Consider the following 17,841-nt stretch of genomic DNA (forward strand, 5'->3'; position numbering starts at 1 on the left):
ATTTTATTTTTGTAGAAATGAGCTCCACCTTGCCTTGATGCAACTTTACACATTCTTGATCAGTATTTCTAGCATCACCCACATGGGATGTTTTCTCTTATCGTACTGATGAAGATTTTCAACAGGTCTGAAGAAGACTGAAGAAGACTGAAGATGACGATATACTTATGCTGAGACCTTGTTGTCGCTGAGGCACATCAAATATACGTGCAATGCTGTGCAAAAGTCAGAAACCACCCTTTTATGTATTTAAATTCCAGTCAAAACAAGTCTTCACCCTTTTCTTTTATTTCAGCTTCTGTTCTTTTTGTGAGAATTGCTTTCAGTTTTACAAAGAAATCTGCAGGAGTGTTTTTGATACAGTTCAGCTTAGTCTTAGAAGTTGATTGCATTTTCTGGGTTTCACGATCCAAATAATGCCTATTACACTTTTGGACTCATCAGTCCATAAAACATCACTACACATCTCAGAAATATAGTTTCTGTGTTCTCTCTCTTTTTTTTTCCTCCTTTCCTCCATCCTTTCAGCCCCATAGAGTTGTCTTCTCACAGTGGAAGGGTGGACAGAAACTCTTCAGATTTGAAGCAAGAGTTTCATTTTCTCCTCTCTTTCAAAAATGAAAACTATTGTTTATCTTGTGGTAACAGTTTAAGTGATCTACAAGGTCTTGCACTGTTGTTAGGAGGATAAGTTTAGAAAGATTTAGAAAGCTCCAACTTCAGAAATTCCTTTTCACTTTCTTCTTTTGCAGTAATGTTAAATCTAATTTCTCCATAAGTATCCCCTGAACAATGAATAACTTGTACTTAATATCTCTTTTGACTGGAAATTAAATTTGCACAGGGTGTTTTGCATTGTACTCTTTGTACTTTTTTAATTGTCTTGGAAATCAATGTCATGAATTTTCATTGCATTTGAACAAAAGCCTTTAGATCAAATTGCCTCTAACGCTACGAAAAATGCATATTCAGTTATGTGCGTCCAAACATTTGACTGGCAGTGGAGGTAGCCTTCTATTTATGGCCCCAGCTATATATGGACCCCCATCTTTAGCCACAATCGAATGAAACGCTCCAGTCTGGTAGCACGTCGAGGTCATCAACTCTCTAAAACAATATAGCAACACAAGCTTCGCTCTGAACTGCATGAGAATTTATCTCTTGAACGCTGTCCCAGAACAGACTTGTCTTCAGGGCAACAGTTGCAAAAAAGAAGACTAAAGACAAAAGAGAACGAGAGAAGAGACAAGTGAAGCAGAAGAGAAAAGAGACAGTGTTTCGCCAAGAATAGTGTAATACCAGCGTGAGCTTCCAAGAAGCCAGAGACGTCCTCTGCAGACACAGGGCAGACTTAAAGAGTCCTTGTTGAGAGGACAGTGGTGAGCAGCGCTCCCTAAACAATGCTTATTCTTTCCCACTTGTTTTTTTGCTCAGTTTGAAGAGTTTGAACGGGAGAAAACAGACACAAAAAATGTGTTGAGCAATCCCAGGGCACTGTGATACGACAAGACGTGCTCGACATGGCTGTAGCAGACAAAGCGAAGTGGGGGGGGTGCGTGTAAGCAGGCTGATGAGTGTGGCTCCATGGAGGGGTCGGGATCGTGGACCCTCAGGGCTGTAGAGCCGCCCTCATCCCAGCTGCCTCAGTGAAGACTCCTCTCCCCACCGTCTGCCCATCTTACATCACTTCATTACATCACTTCATCTCGCAAAACAAGTGCTACCTACAATGTGCTACAAGTAAAACATACTACTCTACTGCTGCACTGTGTAAGATTTGTTGTTAAAATTCAGGAGAAAGAAAAACATGTTAAAACATGGTGTGTGTGTGTTGCAATTCACCCTGTAAAGCCTGAAACAGCAATTCCAAAGTCAGAGGTGTCGGGCTGGATTTTGCGGTTTCTGGTCCACTTCACACGGACAGGCTAGAAAAGGTCTGGCTGGATGTTTAGGTCTCAGATACTCATGAAGGTATGATAACAATAGTAGATAATTCACTCAAATTCTCAAAAGACACACATTTCACTGAGTTTTGACTGAGTTCTCTTTGAATCCTCTTTCAACATGCTTGCAATCATCAGGGTCATTCGCTCAGGGACTTCTGAAACACAACTAATGTTAGAAACTGCTCTTCTGCACACGCAATTATACATTTCTAACAGAGAGGTCTCCAAACCCCCAAAACTTCCACAGTGTAGCTTTATCATGGCATTCAAGTGAGTGGAGAACGTGTGACAGACTACATCCTCAACTCTAGCTTTAAGAGATGAACATCTTGTCATGAAAATTCACCTCAGATTTTAATGAATATAATGCAAAAGCATCTATTATAACGTTCTGATCGTTATATGATGCAGACAATACACAGTAATCATGTTCTGAAATTTATATTTACATTTTTAAACTAAACTACTTCACGTGCATCCGTCATTTTCTCAAGGTTGACCAACTGTCTCAGGAGCCCCGTCCCTCTGTGCTGCTAGAATTATGGGACTGAACAGCGTGTAATGTTTACTTTTGCCTTGGCCAGGTGTAGCGTAGCAAGGTGGTCATTACCTTACTATTTGATAAATACTGCAGTTCTGGAGGACGGTAGACTAGGAGCAAATGGAAATGTCTAAATTTGTTGGAAATCTATATGCATCACTTTGGAATGAAACTCTTCAAATACACCTCTTATCTTTTCATAAACAAAATGTGCAGTTTCATGCAAAAGGTTTGAACATCCTAGTCAAATGACGTTTTATTGATTTTCTAAGTGAAAATAAGTGAACAAATCATCTACAGGGAAATTAACTACGGCATTTTTCTGCATCTTTAGTGCAGTATTTCTATTTACTTTCTAAATAAATAGAAATTCTGCATAAAATATGTGTGCCATAATGTTTGCACTGGCTACATTTTGTTTTATTTATCCAATATGTTACATTCAGTAAATAAACAACCATTCAGTAAAATCAGTAAATAAATAACTACTGTGCATTAAAGTGAGTAGAAGTGCGTTTCTCTGCAGTGGATGTGTATTTTCATCTAGAAAATTAATAGCTCTTGTAATTTGACCAGGGGCACCTACACATTGGCATGACTGTATATTCAAATCATGATTACAATTTAGGTGGCACAAGTTAAATACACACTTTTACAGCTTTGGTTTCTGACAAAAAAGAGCAATCTAGCATAATAATAATAATAATAATAATAATAATAATAATAATAATAATAATAATAATAATAATAATAATAATAATAATAACAACAACAACAACAACAACAACAACAACAACAACAAGAATAATGTTGAGATCAGTAATGTCAAAGCCCCGAGCAACCCTCAGTGGTGGTATCCTAAATGAAAATGTATTACAGATTCCATAGGTCAGTTTTTGTATTGCACATTTATTTCTCAAGGCCACTTGGCACATTTGCAGCCCTGGGCTTTGGAGGCTCCTTTATCTGTGAACTGTTTCTGCCTCATTTTCTACTTACTGAGGCAGAACTCTAACTACTCTCCATCCAGCTCCTCAGGAACCACTCCAAGTCCTCTGCAGGTTAATCTACTTTAGTTGGGCTACCTGCAGGCCAGAGCCTGTGCTTAAACGCCTCTTAGAACTGAGCCCTCATGTCAGTGTTTACGGTCCAGAAGGCCTCCAAACTCGCTCTCCATTATAGAACTCTCTGTTCTGTGTTTTGCTCCTTCTCTGCTGGAGTCATTCAGCACCAACCGGTTTCACCATTGCAAGGCTCTGAGTCGCCATCTGTTCGCCATGCTGTGGGACACACTTTTCCCTCAGGCACCGGCTTGGTGCTTTTTTTGCATCGTGAAGTAAAACGTAAATTGGGTACAATGGCAGCTCTCGCGGAGCACATGAATGGACGTTGCTCAATCTCCTCAAAAGGCACCTGGCTATTTTAGAGATTTCATGCAGGGAAGGGAATATTTCGTGAAAGGACTCAGTGTGCAGCAGGGAACACGTTGCATAAGCTAATCTTAAATGAGGGACCAAGTCATCCATTTTACAGCATATGCCATCATCCTATCAGCCACGTTGGAAAGTAACGGGGTACATGAACTTCATTACTCTGCTTAACTAGCTGTTTGAAGAACCTGTACATGTGGATTTCTGTTTTTGGCATCTCTATGTTCTACCCTACTAAGTTCTAGCATTACAGGTCTTATGCCCACGATGGATCTGACTCGTACACGGGTGAAAATATCAGCGGCTGAGAGGTGTGACTGATGGAGATTACTCAAACGTCAGGCCAGACTGCAACAAATGCTCACCGAATAATAGCGTGCAGTTACTGCAGACGGTCTGAAGCAAGCCAAAGCCCATTAAAGCTGTAAGTCTCCCTGAAATGGAATGTAGGAGTCTGGCTTGACTGTAAATCCACAAGAAAGTAAGATGCGAATTAGAAAATGTGGGGAAAATTTGAACCAACTGATCTGAAAGTACATTTCTCTGAAGTCAACTTAGAACATTTTTGTGGTTTTATGTAATAAAAAGGAGTCATAATTCATTTCAATTTCATTCCAACCTCTGTCATTTAGAATGAAACAGGCTGATTTTGTTACTGTGCCTTTAAGGCTGATACCTCTAAAATTGAGCTCATTGATTGGCTCTTGTATTGTGCCGTATTCAAAAATCAGCCTGGGCTGACACACTGTTTGTAACTTACATTTACATTTATGGCATTTGGCTGACGCTCTTATCCAGAGCGACTTACAATTTGGTCATTTTATACAGGTAGGCCAAGGTGGTGTTAGGAGTCTTGCCCAAGGACTCTTATTGGTATAGTGTAGGGTGCTTGCCCTGGTGGGGATTGAACCCCAGTCTACAGTGTAGAAGGCAGAGGTGTTACCCACTACACTAACCAATAACTTCATCATGAACAGGCAGAGCTGAACTGCTGTAGGCTGAATGGGAGGATCGATGTAGATGTGTTGGTTCTTGTGAACAGTGAATGCAAAGAAAAGGGAAAAAAATTAAAAAACGAAGTTTCCAGAAACGGACTAACTGTTTGTTTTGAAAAAGTGAGGAAAATTCTGTTTGCCCATAACCTGAGTCCTTTAACACATTATCCTCCTGTAAAATGCCTGCACTTGTAAATTGCCTAAAGTCAAAAAGACGAGTTGCTAACTGTGCAAACAAACTCAAAGACTACTTTTAAAAAGAAAAACAAAGACCAATTTGCACTTTAAACGCTTCCTGCTTCAGCTAAAAGGAAGACAGGGATTAGATAAATTGTGATTTGAACCAAGACCTCTTGGTGACAATGATCCGCAGTTAAACTTGTGGGGCTTGGACACATTCATTACCAGTCTTAGCACTTCCATCATCAATTTAATGAAAGTTCAGTTCAGTGAGTGCAGCACAAACAGTAAACTATAAAATGACATGGCGCCGTTCAAAGAAGATCCTTCACTGTTTAAAATAGTGTCTGATGAGCGACACAAAGGGCTTTAACACACTTTAGTTACAAGAACTCCCAATTAGCACATGTTGAACCGAATGCCATACCGTTTATGTCAGGATTTCGTAAGTTAAACCCGTAAAGCTGTTTAACGCAGACGTACACTTAGTAACTGATCAAGAGTGTGACTTCACACTCTCACACGTTTTAAGTGATGAAACCTCTAGCTGCATGTGACGATTGGGAGCTTAAGGCAAGCAACCACTTATTATTAACATTGCTGCGCCTTGTTATTGGAGTAAGGACAAAGTAAAAGAATCTGACCAGTGCAACGTTTTGAGATCCACTAAGACGGACAGCTTGAGGCAAGGACCGTACTTTGACTCAAATATGAAGCAGAGCACTTCATTCATACAAAAGAGAATTACACATTTCTAAGATGTGGCAATTTAGACGCAGACTGTTATCATACAAAGTGATAATTAACAAAAGTGAAATTAAATGGGGAGCACCTGTTATTCTGGATCAGATTTGAAAACCCCATTACAATGAAAATGTGGGCTATATACAGCAGACTTGCTCATGAAGGTTGGCTCGAGCATCAAGTAAGGGAATCCAACTGTGCTTGAATCATCTCTAGCTGCAAACGGGGAGGAAAAAAGAGAGAAAAAAGAATGTTTGACAGTTTGAAGATGGGTATCATGTCTGACAGTGTTAGCTAAGCAGTCATGTGGAAAACTAAATGAATCTAGTCTGACCTTGTTGTAAAACTCCAGCAGTTCCTGGTGGCTGAATTCCACAAAAACATGCTGCAGATGCTAGAGGACAGAAAAAAAGAAAAAGAAAACAGCAATGAGAACCACAGCCGGCCCCTGTCAGCTCTCCATATAAAAGCCACTCATGAATTATTAGTACACATCTGTCCAAATAAAGTCAGTTTCCATCAAAAAGACAAAAGCATATATGTTGACCTCCTTTTATCAGTGAATTATATACGCAGACAAAAAAATCAAAGCGGCAAAATAAAACCAAAGCAACAAAAGTTCATGTCATTGCAAAGCAAATGACAAAAGCAATGATTACAAAATGCAGCACATTGTACACTAAAGAATCCCTACACTGAATATGAGAATACCTGCAAAATATTTTATTAGAAAACTTCTGCCACGCCATTTTCAAACAGTATCGTCATTGGGGCTGCACAATAAGTCATATTTTTATTGTCACTGCGTTAGGAGTTCTTCTAATAAACACAGTACCATAGGCTGCGATGACAGAACGGATCAAATAGCCTCATGTGTGGCGCTAAACTTACAATTAGACTGACGAAACGTGGAGACTCAGTAACTTAACCACTCGGCTTCATGAGCAGTTACAAAAGAAGCACATGGGCAGCACTAAAACCATCCTATCCTATCTGGATCTGCTACCCTATAAAAATGCATTAATGCTTATTAACTCTTCTCACTCTCAGGGTGTGAAATGCATAGACTTTATGGTCAATTGTATGAAGTAGTAATGGTTCCTGTCACAACAAATCTAAAAGCAGCTTTTAAAGGAATTTAATATATAATAATATACATAATTAAATATCACTGTTGTTGGAAGAAAACCTCATTTATAAAAAATTATATATATGTATATATAAATAACGCACACACACACACACACACACATTTATTTTACATTTACATTTACGGCCTTTGGCTGACGCTCTTATCCAGATCATTTTACACAAGTAGGCGAAGGTGGTGTTAGGAGTCTTGCCCAAGGACTCTTATTGGTGTAGTGTAGGGTGTTTACCCAGGTGGGGATTGAACCCCAGTCTACAGTGTAGAAGGCTGAGGTGTTAACCACTACACTATCCCAACCCCACACAGCCCCACACACTCTGTGTGTATTTTTAGATTGAGGCAGCTTATGAAACCTTACAGAACTTGCTCACATTTCGCAGGTTACAAATTCTCCACAAGGGGGCACCCTTATAGTACCCAAGAATGTGCTTGCAATTCTGATGCAAGTTGCTACTAGTACTTCATTTTTTGTCACATTAGTGATTTGTTTTTCTCAGTTTGCTTCAAAACAAAAAAGATTCTGTAGTTACAGAGCATCCAGTATTTTAATAATAATTTAGCACTTATTATCGTGATATCAAACATCACATTTTCCATTTATGTCATGCAGCCCTAATGTTCATAATGCAAATGATGAAATTATCACATCTGTAATAGCAGTTAGCATCGGAGCATCTCTTTGCAAACCGGAACAGAAGTGGCATGAGCTGTGGGGCTGAAGTCTCCTAGGGGGAGGAAAGTGTCAGCCCACATTAATGGCAAGGACATTAATTAGACGCGACATTATCATCCATAATTAAGAGTAAAAGGGGAAACGTTATCTTTAGCAGGAGCCACTAGAGATGTGGTGCATATGTAGGACACACTCATCTTGGACAAAGGCAGCACAATATCTATAGGCTAAAACAAAACAGTGTGAAAAACTTCAGGTGCACTAAAATTGTTCCAGCATTACAGCCTTTCGGGACCTCATCGTTCCAATCCAGATTACTACCTCAACTACGAAGAGCGGTTTTGTGTTTGTGCAGACATCTACCGAAAATCTGACTTGGGGAAAAAAAAAAAAAAAAAAAAAAAGCTGCTGGCTGGAATCTGCATCCCAAATCTCAGAGAAACAAAAGCATCTGCACTCTGGCAAAATATCTCAGGATGCCAAGACAATAACAAGCTTATCTTCAAGTCTGACATAAGTGTGTCGCAATAACATTCTCCTATATAAGGTTGGAGGTTCGTTCTGCAAAACCAGCAGAGCTGCGTTTTCTAGTGCATGTCACGTGCGTTCCACACACGAGGGATAAAAGCAAATGTGTGTCGCAAAGCAGGGGTTAAAACCTACCCCAGTGTTCCAACACAACACAGCCAATCTTCATTTGACATATCTAGGTTAACACTAATGGGTGTACTTTCCTGCACACCCAAAACGCTGAGGTGAACCTCAGAACTCTGGAGATAAGCCCCTGAAAGCGAAGCACCTTCTTATCTTCACCCTTTCGTGGCAATTCTGTGTTCAAATATACAGCAGGGCCAATACTATGAAAAATGAGGCTTTTGAGCTGCCATCGAGGAGGTTTATTTATGATTTCTGAATGAAACATTAATGACTAATGGTGATTCAGAAGATGGTGGAGTCTGACATTTTCTCGTGGCTGAGCAAGTGAGGAACAGTTGACATAAAAAGGCACTTCTCATGAATCATTTGGTTTTGCGGGCCACGTTTTTTTGGCTTCCTGTCAGTGAAATTCAGCGCATCTCCAAAAAAGTAGGCCTAAAATATCTTTGAGATGAAGTCTTGTTAATAAAAAAAATAAATAAATAAAAAAAAAACCACAACAAAAATATCCCCATGTCGTCCCGTCTCCACAACCTTTCCCCCATAAAAGGCAACACACTGAGAAATGGCTTTGCAAAAGCGTTAGGTGAGACCCTTAGGCATGAGCAACCTCATCTGGAGTATTTTTAGATCTTGCATTCTGAAAGCTCTTTATCAAGAAATTATATAACATATGGCGAGCAGAGTTGCCAGATGCAGTGACAGCTTAAGATGGAAATACATCCGCAAATAGGGTTAAGGAGTGCCGCATTAGTAAGCATGTTAAGATTTGAAAACTGACTAAACTAAGTATGGGAGGAGAGGCCGGCAATGGATAATAAAACGGTCCATCTGATACGCGATACATGTGCTGTGTCGGTGTAATCTGAGGATCCAGAAAACACAATGAGAAGGATTAAATAATTGTCTTTATAAATAGGCTGCGGCTGAATCACCACCTCTGAAATCTAATTAGAGCAACTCTTTATTCTGTATTAAGGTTTATGTACGCAGAAACAGACCGACACCAAAACTGAATGATACACATCCTTGACAAAGTAGAAAAGAAAAGGGGGGGGGGTAAAATAAAATAAAAATCAGTACAACTAAACCACCTATTCCTGCTTATATTCTGAAGGATATATATTGACCCTGTGAAATGTTGACCAAAGCCGAGCTCCCCCCAAAACATCCTTAATTATGAATTAGGTTCCTAGGTTAACCGGTTGCCATGGTCACGGAGCTCTTGGAAAGCCTTTTCTGCCATACTACGCTGTCTGCCTCTGTACAAAATGTCAGTCTCCCTTTGTGTAATTGCCCTGGTGCTCTGAGGAATACATTGTAAAGTTTTGTTTCCGTGTCAGTCATTTCAAAGTAGTGGGAGTTTCTCTGGGATAATGGTGAAAATTGGGAAATCGTGCAAGAAAAAGGAACCTGCAAATAACTACGAGTAATAGCAATTTTCCATTATGCATGGCTCGGCATTTACAAAATTAATAATATGTTTGCAGGAAACTGGTTTCCGCCCCTCCTATCTAAATGAAACTAGGAAAAAAAAAAAAAGTGTGTGACTATCTTAATTGAACTGTGCTGTTTTTTTGGCCACTATGAATTGCTAATGAAACAAGCTGGACAAATTTAATGAGCATACTGCCTTGGTTTAGAGTGCTGTTATTATCTACATGGTAAAATGTGTTCCACATCCTGTTGAAGAAGAACAGCTCTCAAATGTTTGCCCATGCACGCTACGCTAGCAAAGGACAAATGGTATTGCAATGTAAAGAGCCTGAGCGCCAGCTCCAAACCTGGAGTGATAAACAAGATATTAAACAGATTGTGCAGCTATTCATTGTCTGGGAAAGACAATGCAGAGGAATGTCATGCCTAACTAAGGCAGTGGATGGGCAAGGGGACAATGGTCATCTCCCCAGAAAGCATAAACAAAACCAAGGCCTGGAGCCAAAAGGTTGGTGCTTAGAGATGGAGAAGCCTCTGAGGAATTGGGATCAGTCGCAGAGCGGCCAGTGGGAGGCTGGCAGGATGCAGCAGGAGACGTGCTAGTAGTCATGTGTGGATACGACGTGAAGCTGATCCAACTATGAGCATAAACAGGGATGGGGTGTGGCGGTGTATCTACATGGTTTATTTCTTATTGATTCCATACACAACCCGGTTCCAAAAACAGCTCGGAGAGAGAGACTACGTCATAGCAATTCGATTCACAATTCCACCACAGGAAATGCGGTATAATAAATAAATAAATAAATGTATCTTCCTTTTTTTTCAATCTACCGACTGAAAACTCATTTATTTAAAGGAAAGCACATGCTGCAGAAAATCAAGCTCAGTTGTTACCCTCACCATAGGAGCACTTTAGAGTAAACAGAGCCCAGATGTGATATCAAAAATATCCAATAGTTGATGTAGCGGCGGGTGTGCCAGCACCCTCTGTTTCTCACACCTCGGCTACTGAAGCACCCTGGAGGCGAATGTGTGTTTTCATGTGTTTTCAGCACTCGGAGAAAGGAGAAGCCTAAACGCAGACCTGCTATCACAGAGGCATCCGTCTGCGGCGCTGCCGGATTGGCATTTATCGAAAGCCACGATGGAGTCGGTCTCCAGATAAATAGAATGATCCAATTAGAATGAAGAGGAGCGCATGTCGACATGCCGGGCCAGACGCTCGCACGGCCAAAGACGGAAAACAAAATGGCAACTGTAATTGGGAAAAGCGGAGGAAATACAAACAACTGCACAGAGTACAGACAAGATCCACAGCAGGGCATTTTAATTTGAGCAATGCATTCTCTTATGGCCTTCCCTTCTGCAGGCTTTTGTTATGCCATAAATCAGACGGCCCCTTGTTTAAAGGCATTGCTGATTTCTCAGTTTTAATTAGATTACCTCCTTTCCTTTTCGGTTTGTATCCCAGTCTAATATTCAGTGAATGACAGGTCCAAGTTTATCTACAGGCATACAAGAAGCAAAACAGCATTTGCTGAAGTTTATACAAATGAGAGAGCAATGAGACATACCTGCTTACCTTGTCATTTGTTTAATAAAAGATGAGGTCACCCAGGACATGGGTGGACCCTTCGTTGTTCCATCATTACAATAAACCACATCCTCGGCTGCGGCTTTGGAGGAGGGGACCAAAAAAAATAAAAAATAAAAAATCTGGAGCACTGCTCCAACAAAAACAAGCACTGTGCACATCCGACTCCTGACCCACACAATATGCATCAACCGCTGACAACAGAAAACACATCTCAGGACTTCATATTCGTCTGCGTTCGACGCCTTCGGGGCATTTGTCTGGACATTTTTTTTTGTTTGTGAGCAACTGGAACAGAAAAAAGATGCCTCATTGTTCCACTGAGGTCTTGGTGTCCCCCTGAAGCTGCCTGAATACATGTGAGCCAGGGGGGATTTTCACACGGTTTTCACACTGCCTTTCAGTACAGTACACAGCCAGAGTGCAATAACGGCCCAGCACAAAGGATGGGATTGTCCCCCAACAGCTCCGTGTTCAAAAGGCGCGGAATGACAGGCTTGGCCATACAGAGCGCTCTTTCAGCGCTGGCCTGGTCGCAGGACAGTGGGTAGGCCTCACCTTCCCCACTGCTTCTCCACAAACCAGCTTAGCATGGAAAAATAAGGAACGAGAAAGGCCTCTTCCTTGTACTCTGTCTAATAAGCCTAAATAATATGCATAGAGGCTCCCTCAATGGGGGTGGAGTGAATGGTATGAAACTTGAATGGAGTGCTGAGCACTGGTTTAGCATATGCTAATACCAGTAATAAATAAATGGGCTGAAACTATATCACCGGCCACGCATTTCATTTCTCTGAATGTATATTTGATTAAAAAAAAAAAAAAAAAAGAAAGAGGGTTTATTGTTTGTAGAGCTCACCAAAACAAATGAAGCTGTCGTTGTGCATTTGCTTCCATCCAAGCTTTAGATTCTCTAATATTTAATCCTCACTCCTGAGATCCTACTCAAACAATCAATACAACAAATGCTCAGTACTTAGCAGGGCACCAAAATGAAATGAAAAACAATGTAACAAAAACAAAGAACGGGAACGAAAGACAAAACCGGCCTGAACTGTTCTGGAACAGAACGGCTAATTTTATTAATAATTTTATTAATAATTTTATTACTATTATTAGCTTTATTTTTGTGTAGCGCACAGCTGAACAAGAATCGTTATTATGTCTTACATCCAAACTCAAACATGTCTTTGAATCAAAAGCAGGTCTCACATGCAATAGCTATATTGCAGCGTCTTAAGCATCCTTGGTCGCTTTCCCTACGCAATCCATGGATAAACCAAGGTAAATTTAGCATATTATAAATATGTTCTCAAGATAAATCTCATTACCTTAAAGCAGGCAATAGAAAAATAACCAGGCCTGTTTACTGGTTGTCACGATAACATAACAGACAACTTAATGAGCACAGCACAACAAATCGATTTGGTTTTTTTATTCCATTTCTGAGCCCCGTTATGGAGTAAGTTATCAGTTAATGCCACATTTTTGCGTATTAAAACAGGTTCGCTTCAATATTCTTGTATTAATACGGCTGTATTCATTTATACTTGTCTGCTGGGGCTGGGATTTCTTCATAACAAAATTACCAATGTAGAATTCATTTCCATGCTACGTCTCAAATGAACAATAAGTTCATTCAGCCCCTGGAGCCTTTAGTGAGTTGATTATTTTGCTAACAGAGTTTCACAGTTGCTCTATTCGAATAGATCTGGTGCGCACACAGTGAGTGATGGTCTTTTTTAGTACTTTCTTCTTTAATGAAAACCATAAACTCAAGCCATAAGCCTTCATCTAGCTTAACTTGATGTCTTCCTATGGCTCACAGCTTCAGTGAACCCTTTCCCCACGCCCCATAAGCCACAGTGGTTGGGACTCATTTTCGAGAGTTTGCTCATAAGGCCAAATCACTGCTTTACCACATCACAACCAGGCTGACCCAGGCAGTAATAGTCTCAGGCTGCTTTTCATTTACAGACGAAAGAAAGGCCTGCACTCGCCCTGCGTTGTGGCCCTTTAAACATGGCCTGAAGGGAGTTCAGAGCCTTGCCATTTTCAGTTCAGAGCCTCGCCATGTTCACGATGACATGGCGACTCTCAAACCAGCGAGGTTGCTGGAGGCCTTGTCACAATTTACTCACCAAAGACTCACACAGACATACAGACTAATCACATCTGACACAACGGGTTTAATTTGTGGACAGAACGTCACTCTCATATCCCCCCTGTGGCAAAGAAAAGTACTGGATGGACGTAAATGAGGCTCAAATTGAAGCATTTGATAAAAGCTTAAAACTTTTTCCTATTATCCACAACCAGTTCAGCATTTTCAGTCCAATATATGGCTTGGCTATTGGAAATAATATGTGCGCTGAAAGAGCTGTATACAAAATACGAGAAATATTTAAATTAACTGGAAGGTTAGGCTTCCCTTTGCCCTGTAAACATGTTTCTGAATAACTCAGCATTTTTCAGTTTTTGAAGTTCAGCTTCACTGTATTTCCATAAATCCCTTATCCTGTTTTTCTTTTTTGTTTTTTTTAACAGTATTTTTAATTCTTAGGAGATATTTGATGTAGTCATTCCCAGAGCTCTCTTTCATCAACACTGTCTTATTTCCCTGATCCACTGGTTGGAGGCCACAGACTTCACAAGTGAAGGTTCTTCACGGAAATTCATTACGGTTTGTTTACTCTCCGACTGTGGCCTCAGAGGACAACAGGCCTGGTTTGAGAAGCATCAAACTGTGCAAAGGCGTTCGCTTCTCCCATCCCACCATGCGACTTATCCTTAGCGAGAGCGCGAGTATGGAAATAAGTCGCCCTCATTAAGCCCTGCGTTCTTGAGCAGATTAGGGAGTCATTAGCATACAGGAGGGCCTAAAACTAATTATTTGCCACTTCATGGAATCTAATTCGGAATCAGAAAAGTCTTCAGTGGAAATGTGAGGTCTTCTGCGGTGGAGAGAGCTAGAGATGTCGATTTTCTGAACGTCTAGATGTTCTGATCTCTCATGCTTGGTTAACGTTTTGCATTAATAAGGGTCTGGACTCATCCTCTTCTCTCTCAGTTTTGACCTGGATATTATGCCAAGACCTGCTGCTGCACACAGGAAAGGGGGAAGAATCCTTGTCCTAATTAGGAGAGAGTTACAAGTGGATAGCTCTACAGGGCTGAAAAACCTTAGCAAACTCCAGAGGGAAAAAATGCAGAATCTTGTTTACATCAGATATCGAAAGGAGCTTTTGACACATACTGTGAGAGTGGCTCTTTACAGCCAATTCTGGCCCCCATCCTGAGACCCTGCAGCAAAAGGGTCATTTTAATACCAGCCACCGCTGCGAGGTTTGAGCATATTGGACATACCAGACGTGATCGGTGAACAGATCTACCAAACGATTCATGCCAAGCGATACTCTGCTGCATGTTTATTAGAAAATTACAGAGAGCATTAAAACGTTGTAGTTATGGATGGCATCCAAATATGTTTCTTTGAAAGTAGGGCACCGTACGCTTTGAGTTCTATAAGTATATTTCAATGCCGATTGAAGCCGGACATAAATAATTTAGCACGGACTGTCGCATGACACACTTTCAGTAAACATGTCTGAAGTCAGGTGCATTAAAACCAGCCACCGAGTGACTGAACACATCAGTCTGCCATGAATTATAGAGTCTGCTGATAGTCCAAAGCCTTGCTACAGCCAAAACTACTAAAGCCACTGTCAACGTGGCTCGCTTTTGTTTTTTATTGTTTCAGGCATATTTATTTAACATTTGCAGAAGAGCATCTCCATCTCAAAACGGAGGCTTAACATCAAACCAAAGCTTAAGGCAAAGTAAACACTCAAAAATGTGGGCAAGAAGATGCCTCAAGTTTTCCACAGAAAACTGTGACTAAAGGGATTGTGGAGGTTTTTCTCGTAACAGTTAGAGGACTTCCTTGCTGGGTAATTACTAGGAGCGTTTTTTTTTTTAAACCCAGTGAATCTTATCTTTTCATTTTGCCCCATACCAGTAGCTTTTTTTTAGGGTTTGAGAGCTTGGAGCATGGAGTCTTATCATGAATGCACAGGTTCACTGCTATCCAGAGTTGACAAACCCCGTCAAATATCTGCACAGCTCATTCCAGCACCATAACAATGGAGCTGACGTATGCATACTGCCCACATTAATATCTAGCCCAACAAAGACATAACTCCACAGTGAGAAAAACATTTAAATTGGCTTTAGGGAAGGCAGTGTGAGCAAGCGTCATGATATACTACCTACACTATGGTATGCTGCCATTCAGAACTGGGGCTAATGGCCTTATTTAACATCGGATATTTCCAGTGAAATAATAAACAAACAAATCGAATAGCATTATAAAAACAACTTTATCTTCACATCATAGCATTATTAATCTATCACAAACGACTGAAATACTAAACCAAAAATAATAACTGTGGATCAATAACAATGTGCAGTACCTTCACAGGTAACCAGCCTTACTCATGGAATATATAAATCAAAATGGAAATATATTCCTACTGCAGGTTTTCATTTGCAAAGCCACAGTCAAATTGGAACCGAGCAGAGTCGAGGTGGAAGAGGCAGCTGGGGCAGCTGACATAGTGTAACCCCAACTTCCATGCCGACATAACTTCTAATCACCCTGAGGATGTGGGATACTGCAACCTCCTGCTTAAGGTTACCGTCTGAGACATAGTCATAAACCACTAAAATACTATAATGCATGCTTCCTTAACACCAGTCCCAAGAATAATAAAAGTACTCCTTGCTTTAGGCATGTAAAGTCTGCACAAAGGAAACACATAATGCTTGTGGAATAGAATAAGGAAATTAAATATTTATAGAAGAAATGTTACGCATTAGAAGCTGAAGCAAATATGAAACTGTTGTAGTACTGTGCCATGTTTATTTACAATGTACCTCAACTTCTTTAAAAATTATAAATAAAAAAAAAAAAAAAAAACCACTCCTACTCAAAGATATTCTTTATACATCAAAATTGATAGTCATATGCAGGTGACAATCCAACATAAACCGTCTAAATAAGATGTCGGGCCACTAGTTTTAATGCAGTTTCTACAAGTCTCTGGAATTGTACTGGAGGAATAGAGCACCATTCTTCCAGAAGATATTCTTTCAGTTGGTGTTTTGATGATGCTGGTGGAGAATGCGGTCCAACACATAGGTTGGTTAGTGTAGTGGGTAACACCTCTGCCTTCTACGCTGTAGACTAGGGTTCAATCCCCCACCTGGGTAAGCACCCCACACTATACCAATAAGAGTCCTTGGGCAAGACTCCTTGTAAGAGTCCTTTTAAGTCGCTCTGGATAAGAGCGTCAGCCAAATGCCGTAAATGTAAATGTAAAACATCAGTCCAAAGTCTCCTATAGGTGTTTAACTGGGTTGAGGTCTGGTGACTGCCTAAGCCAGGACACATGATTTTCATCATTTTAAAACTCCTCAAACCCCTCAGTGAGCCCTCATGCCCTGTGGATGGAGGCACTGCTGTCTAGGAAGAGACCACTCCCATCAGGACCAAAATGTTTCATCATGGGATAAAAGCGACCAGTCTGAATAATTGTGCTAATTTGCAGTGACTCTTCTCTGTAAGGGCAGAAAATGACCAAAACCACACCAACAAAATGTCACCCACAGTGAAATGCAGCTACTGGATGCTCTCACTGTAAGGGTCAAGCACTTCTGCCTGCACCATCTTTATGGTGTGTGCCACACATGCACTCGCTCACTTGTGGAGAATATGATGAAGTATTACTCATCTGAAACTTTTTTCCGAACACATTTCTCTAGAGCAGTGCCTGGAGCTTTTACACCAATGACCTCTTAAAATGTGGACTCGTCTTTGTAATGAGGGGTTTATGCACTGCAACACTACTAGAATATCCCTCTCTGTAGAGTAGAGATGTGGGCATTCTTGTTCTTGCTGACAGTCTGATCACATCCTGCACTGACCTTCTCCGTCACCTTATTTGCAGGGACCCTCCTCTGTTTTTCTTTACATGCACGTTTGACCACAATTTCTAACCCAAATGACTGCTGACTTTCCCATAGGCCTAAATGCAGGAGTCCCTTTAGCCACTGTGCCTATTAAAACACCAGCCACTTGATCCATCTGTGCCACAATAAACCCTGTAAAAGACATTTTTGTGCCATCTTGATGCCTAATTGAAAATAACCGGGCCTGCTCAGCATTTTCATACTTGCCACAGATCATAGTAATGGCAGGGTGTTAATTGTTTTATCATGCAGTATACCTATCTGGAATGATCTGCCCTCATTAAACTGATCCGCTCATTCATTCAGATTTTTTCCTTTGTCACCCGACTGTAGCTTAGGACGTAAAAATTGAAAACATTACTAGACTAAGAAAAGCGAGTGAATGAATGGGTCAGAATTCATACACATGGCAGATACCTGAATAATTTCTTATAATAACACTAAGGAAAAAAAGACTAGTT

The 17,841-nt window shown here is 40.6% G+C and overlaps 1 protein-coding gene across 1 annotated transcript in view; it reads right to left on the reverse strand.

Moving 5' to 3' along the window:
• Positions 1–5,322: 5,322 nt before the first annotated feature.
• commd10 (COMM domain containing 10) overlaps positions 5,323–17,841 on the reverse strand; it is a 30,769-nt gene continuing 18,250 nt past the window's right edge. The window contains exons 6-7 of the mRNA XM_017721848.2: positions 6,171–6,230; positions 5,323–6,052 (exon numbers count right to left, since the gene is read on the reverse strand). Coding sequence (XP_017577337.1) covers positions 6,014–6,052; positions 6,171–6,230 — 99 coding nt within the window. The 3' untranslated portion in view covers positions 5,323–6,013. The remainder of the gene's footprint in view (positions 6,053–6,170; positions 6,231–17,841) is intronic.

The sequence above is a fragment of the Pygocentrus nattereri genome, chromosome 28 (genome assembly GCF_015220715.1).
Source record: "Pygocentrus nattereri isolate fPygNat1 chromosome 28, fPygNat1.pri, whole genome shotgun sequence".
In the NCBI taxonomy this organism is placed as follows: domain Eukaryota; kingdom Metazoa; phylum Chordata; class Actinopteri; order Characiformes; family Serrasalmidae; genus Pygocentrus; species Pygocentrus nattereri.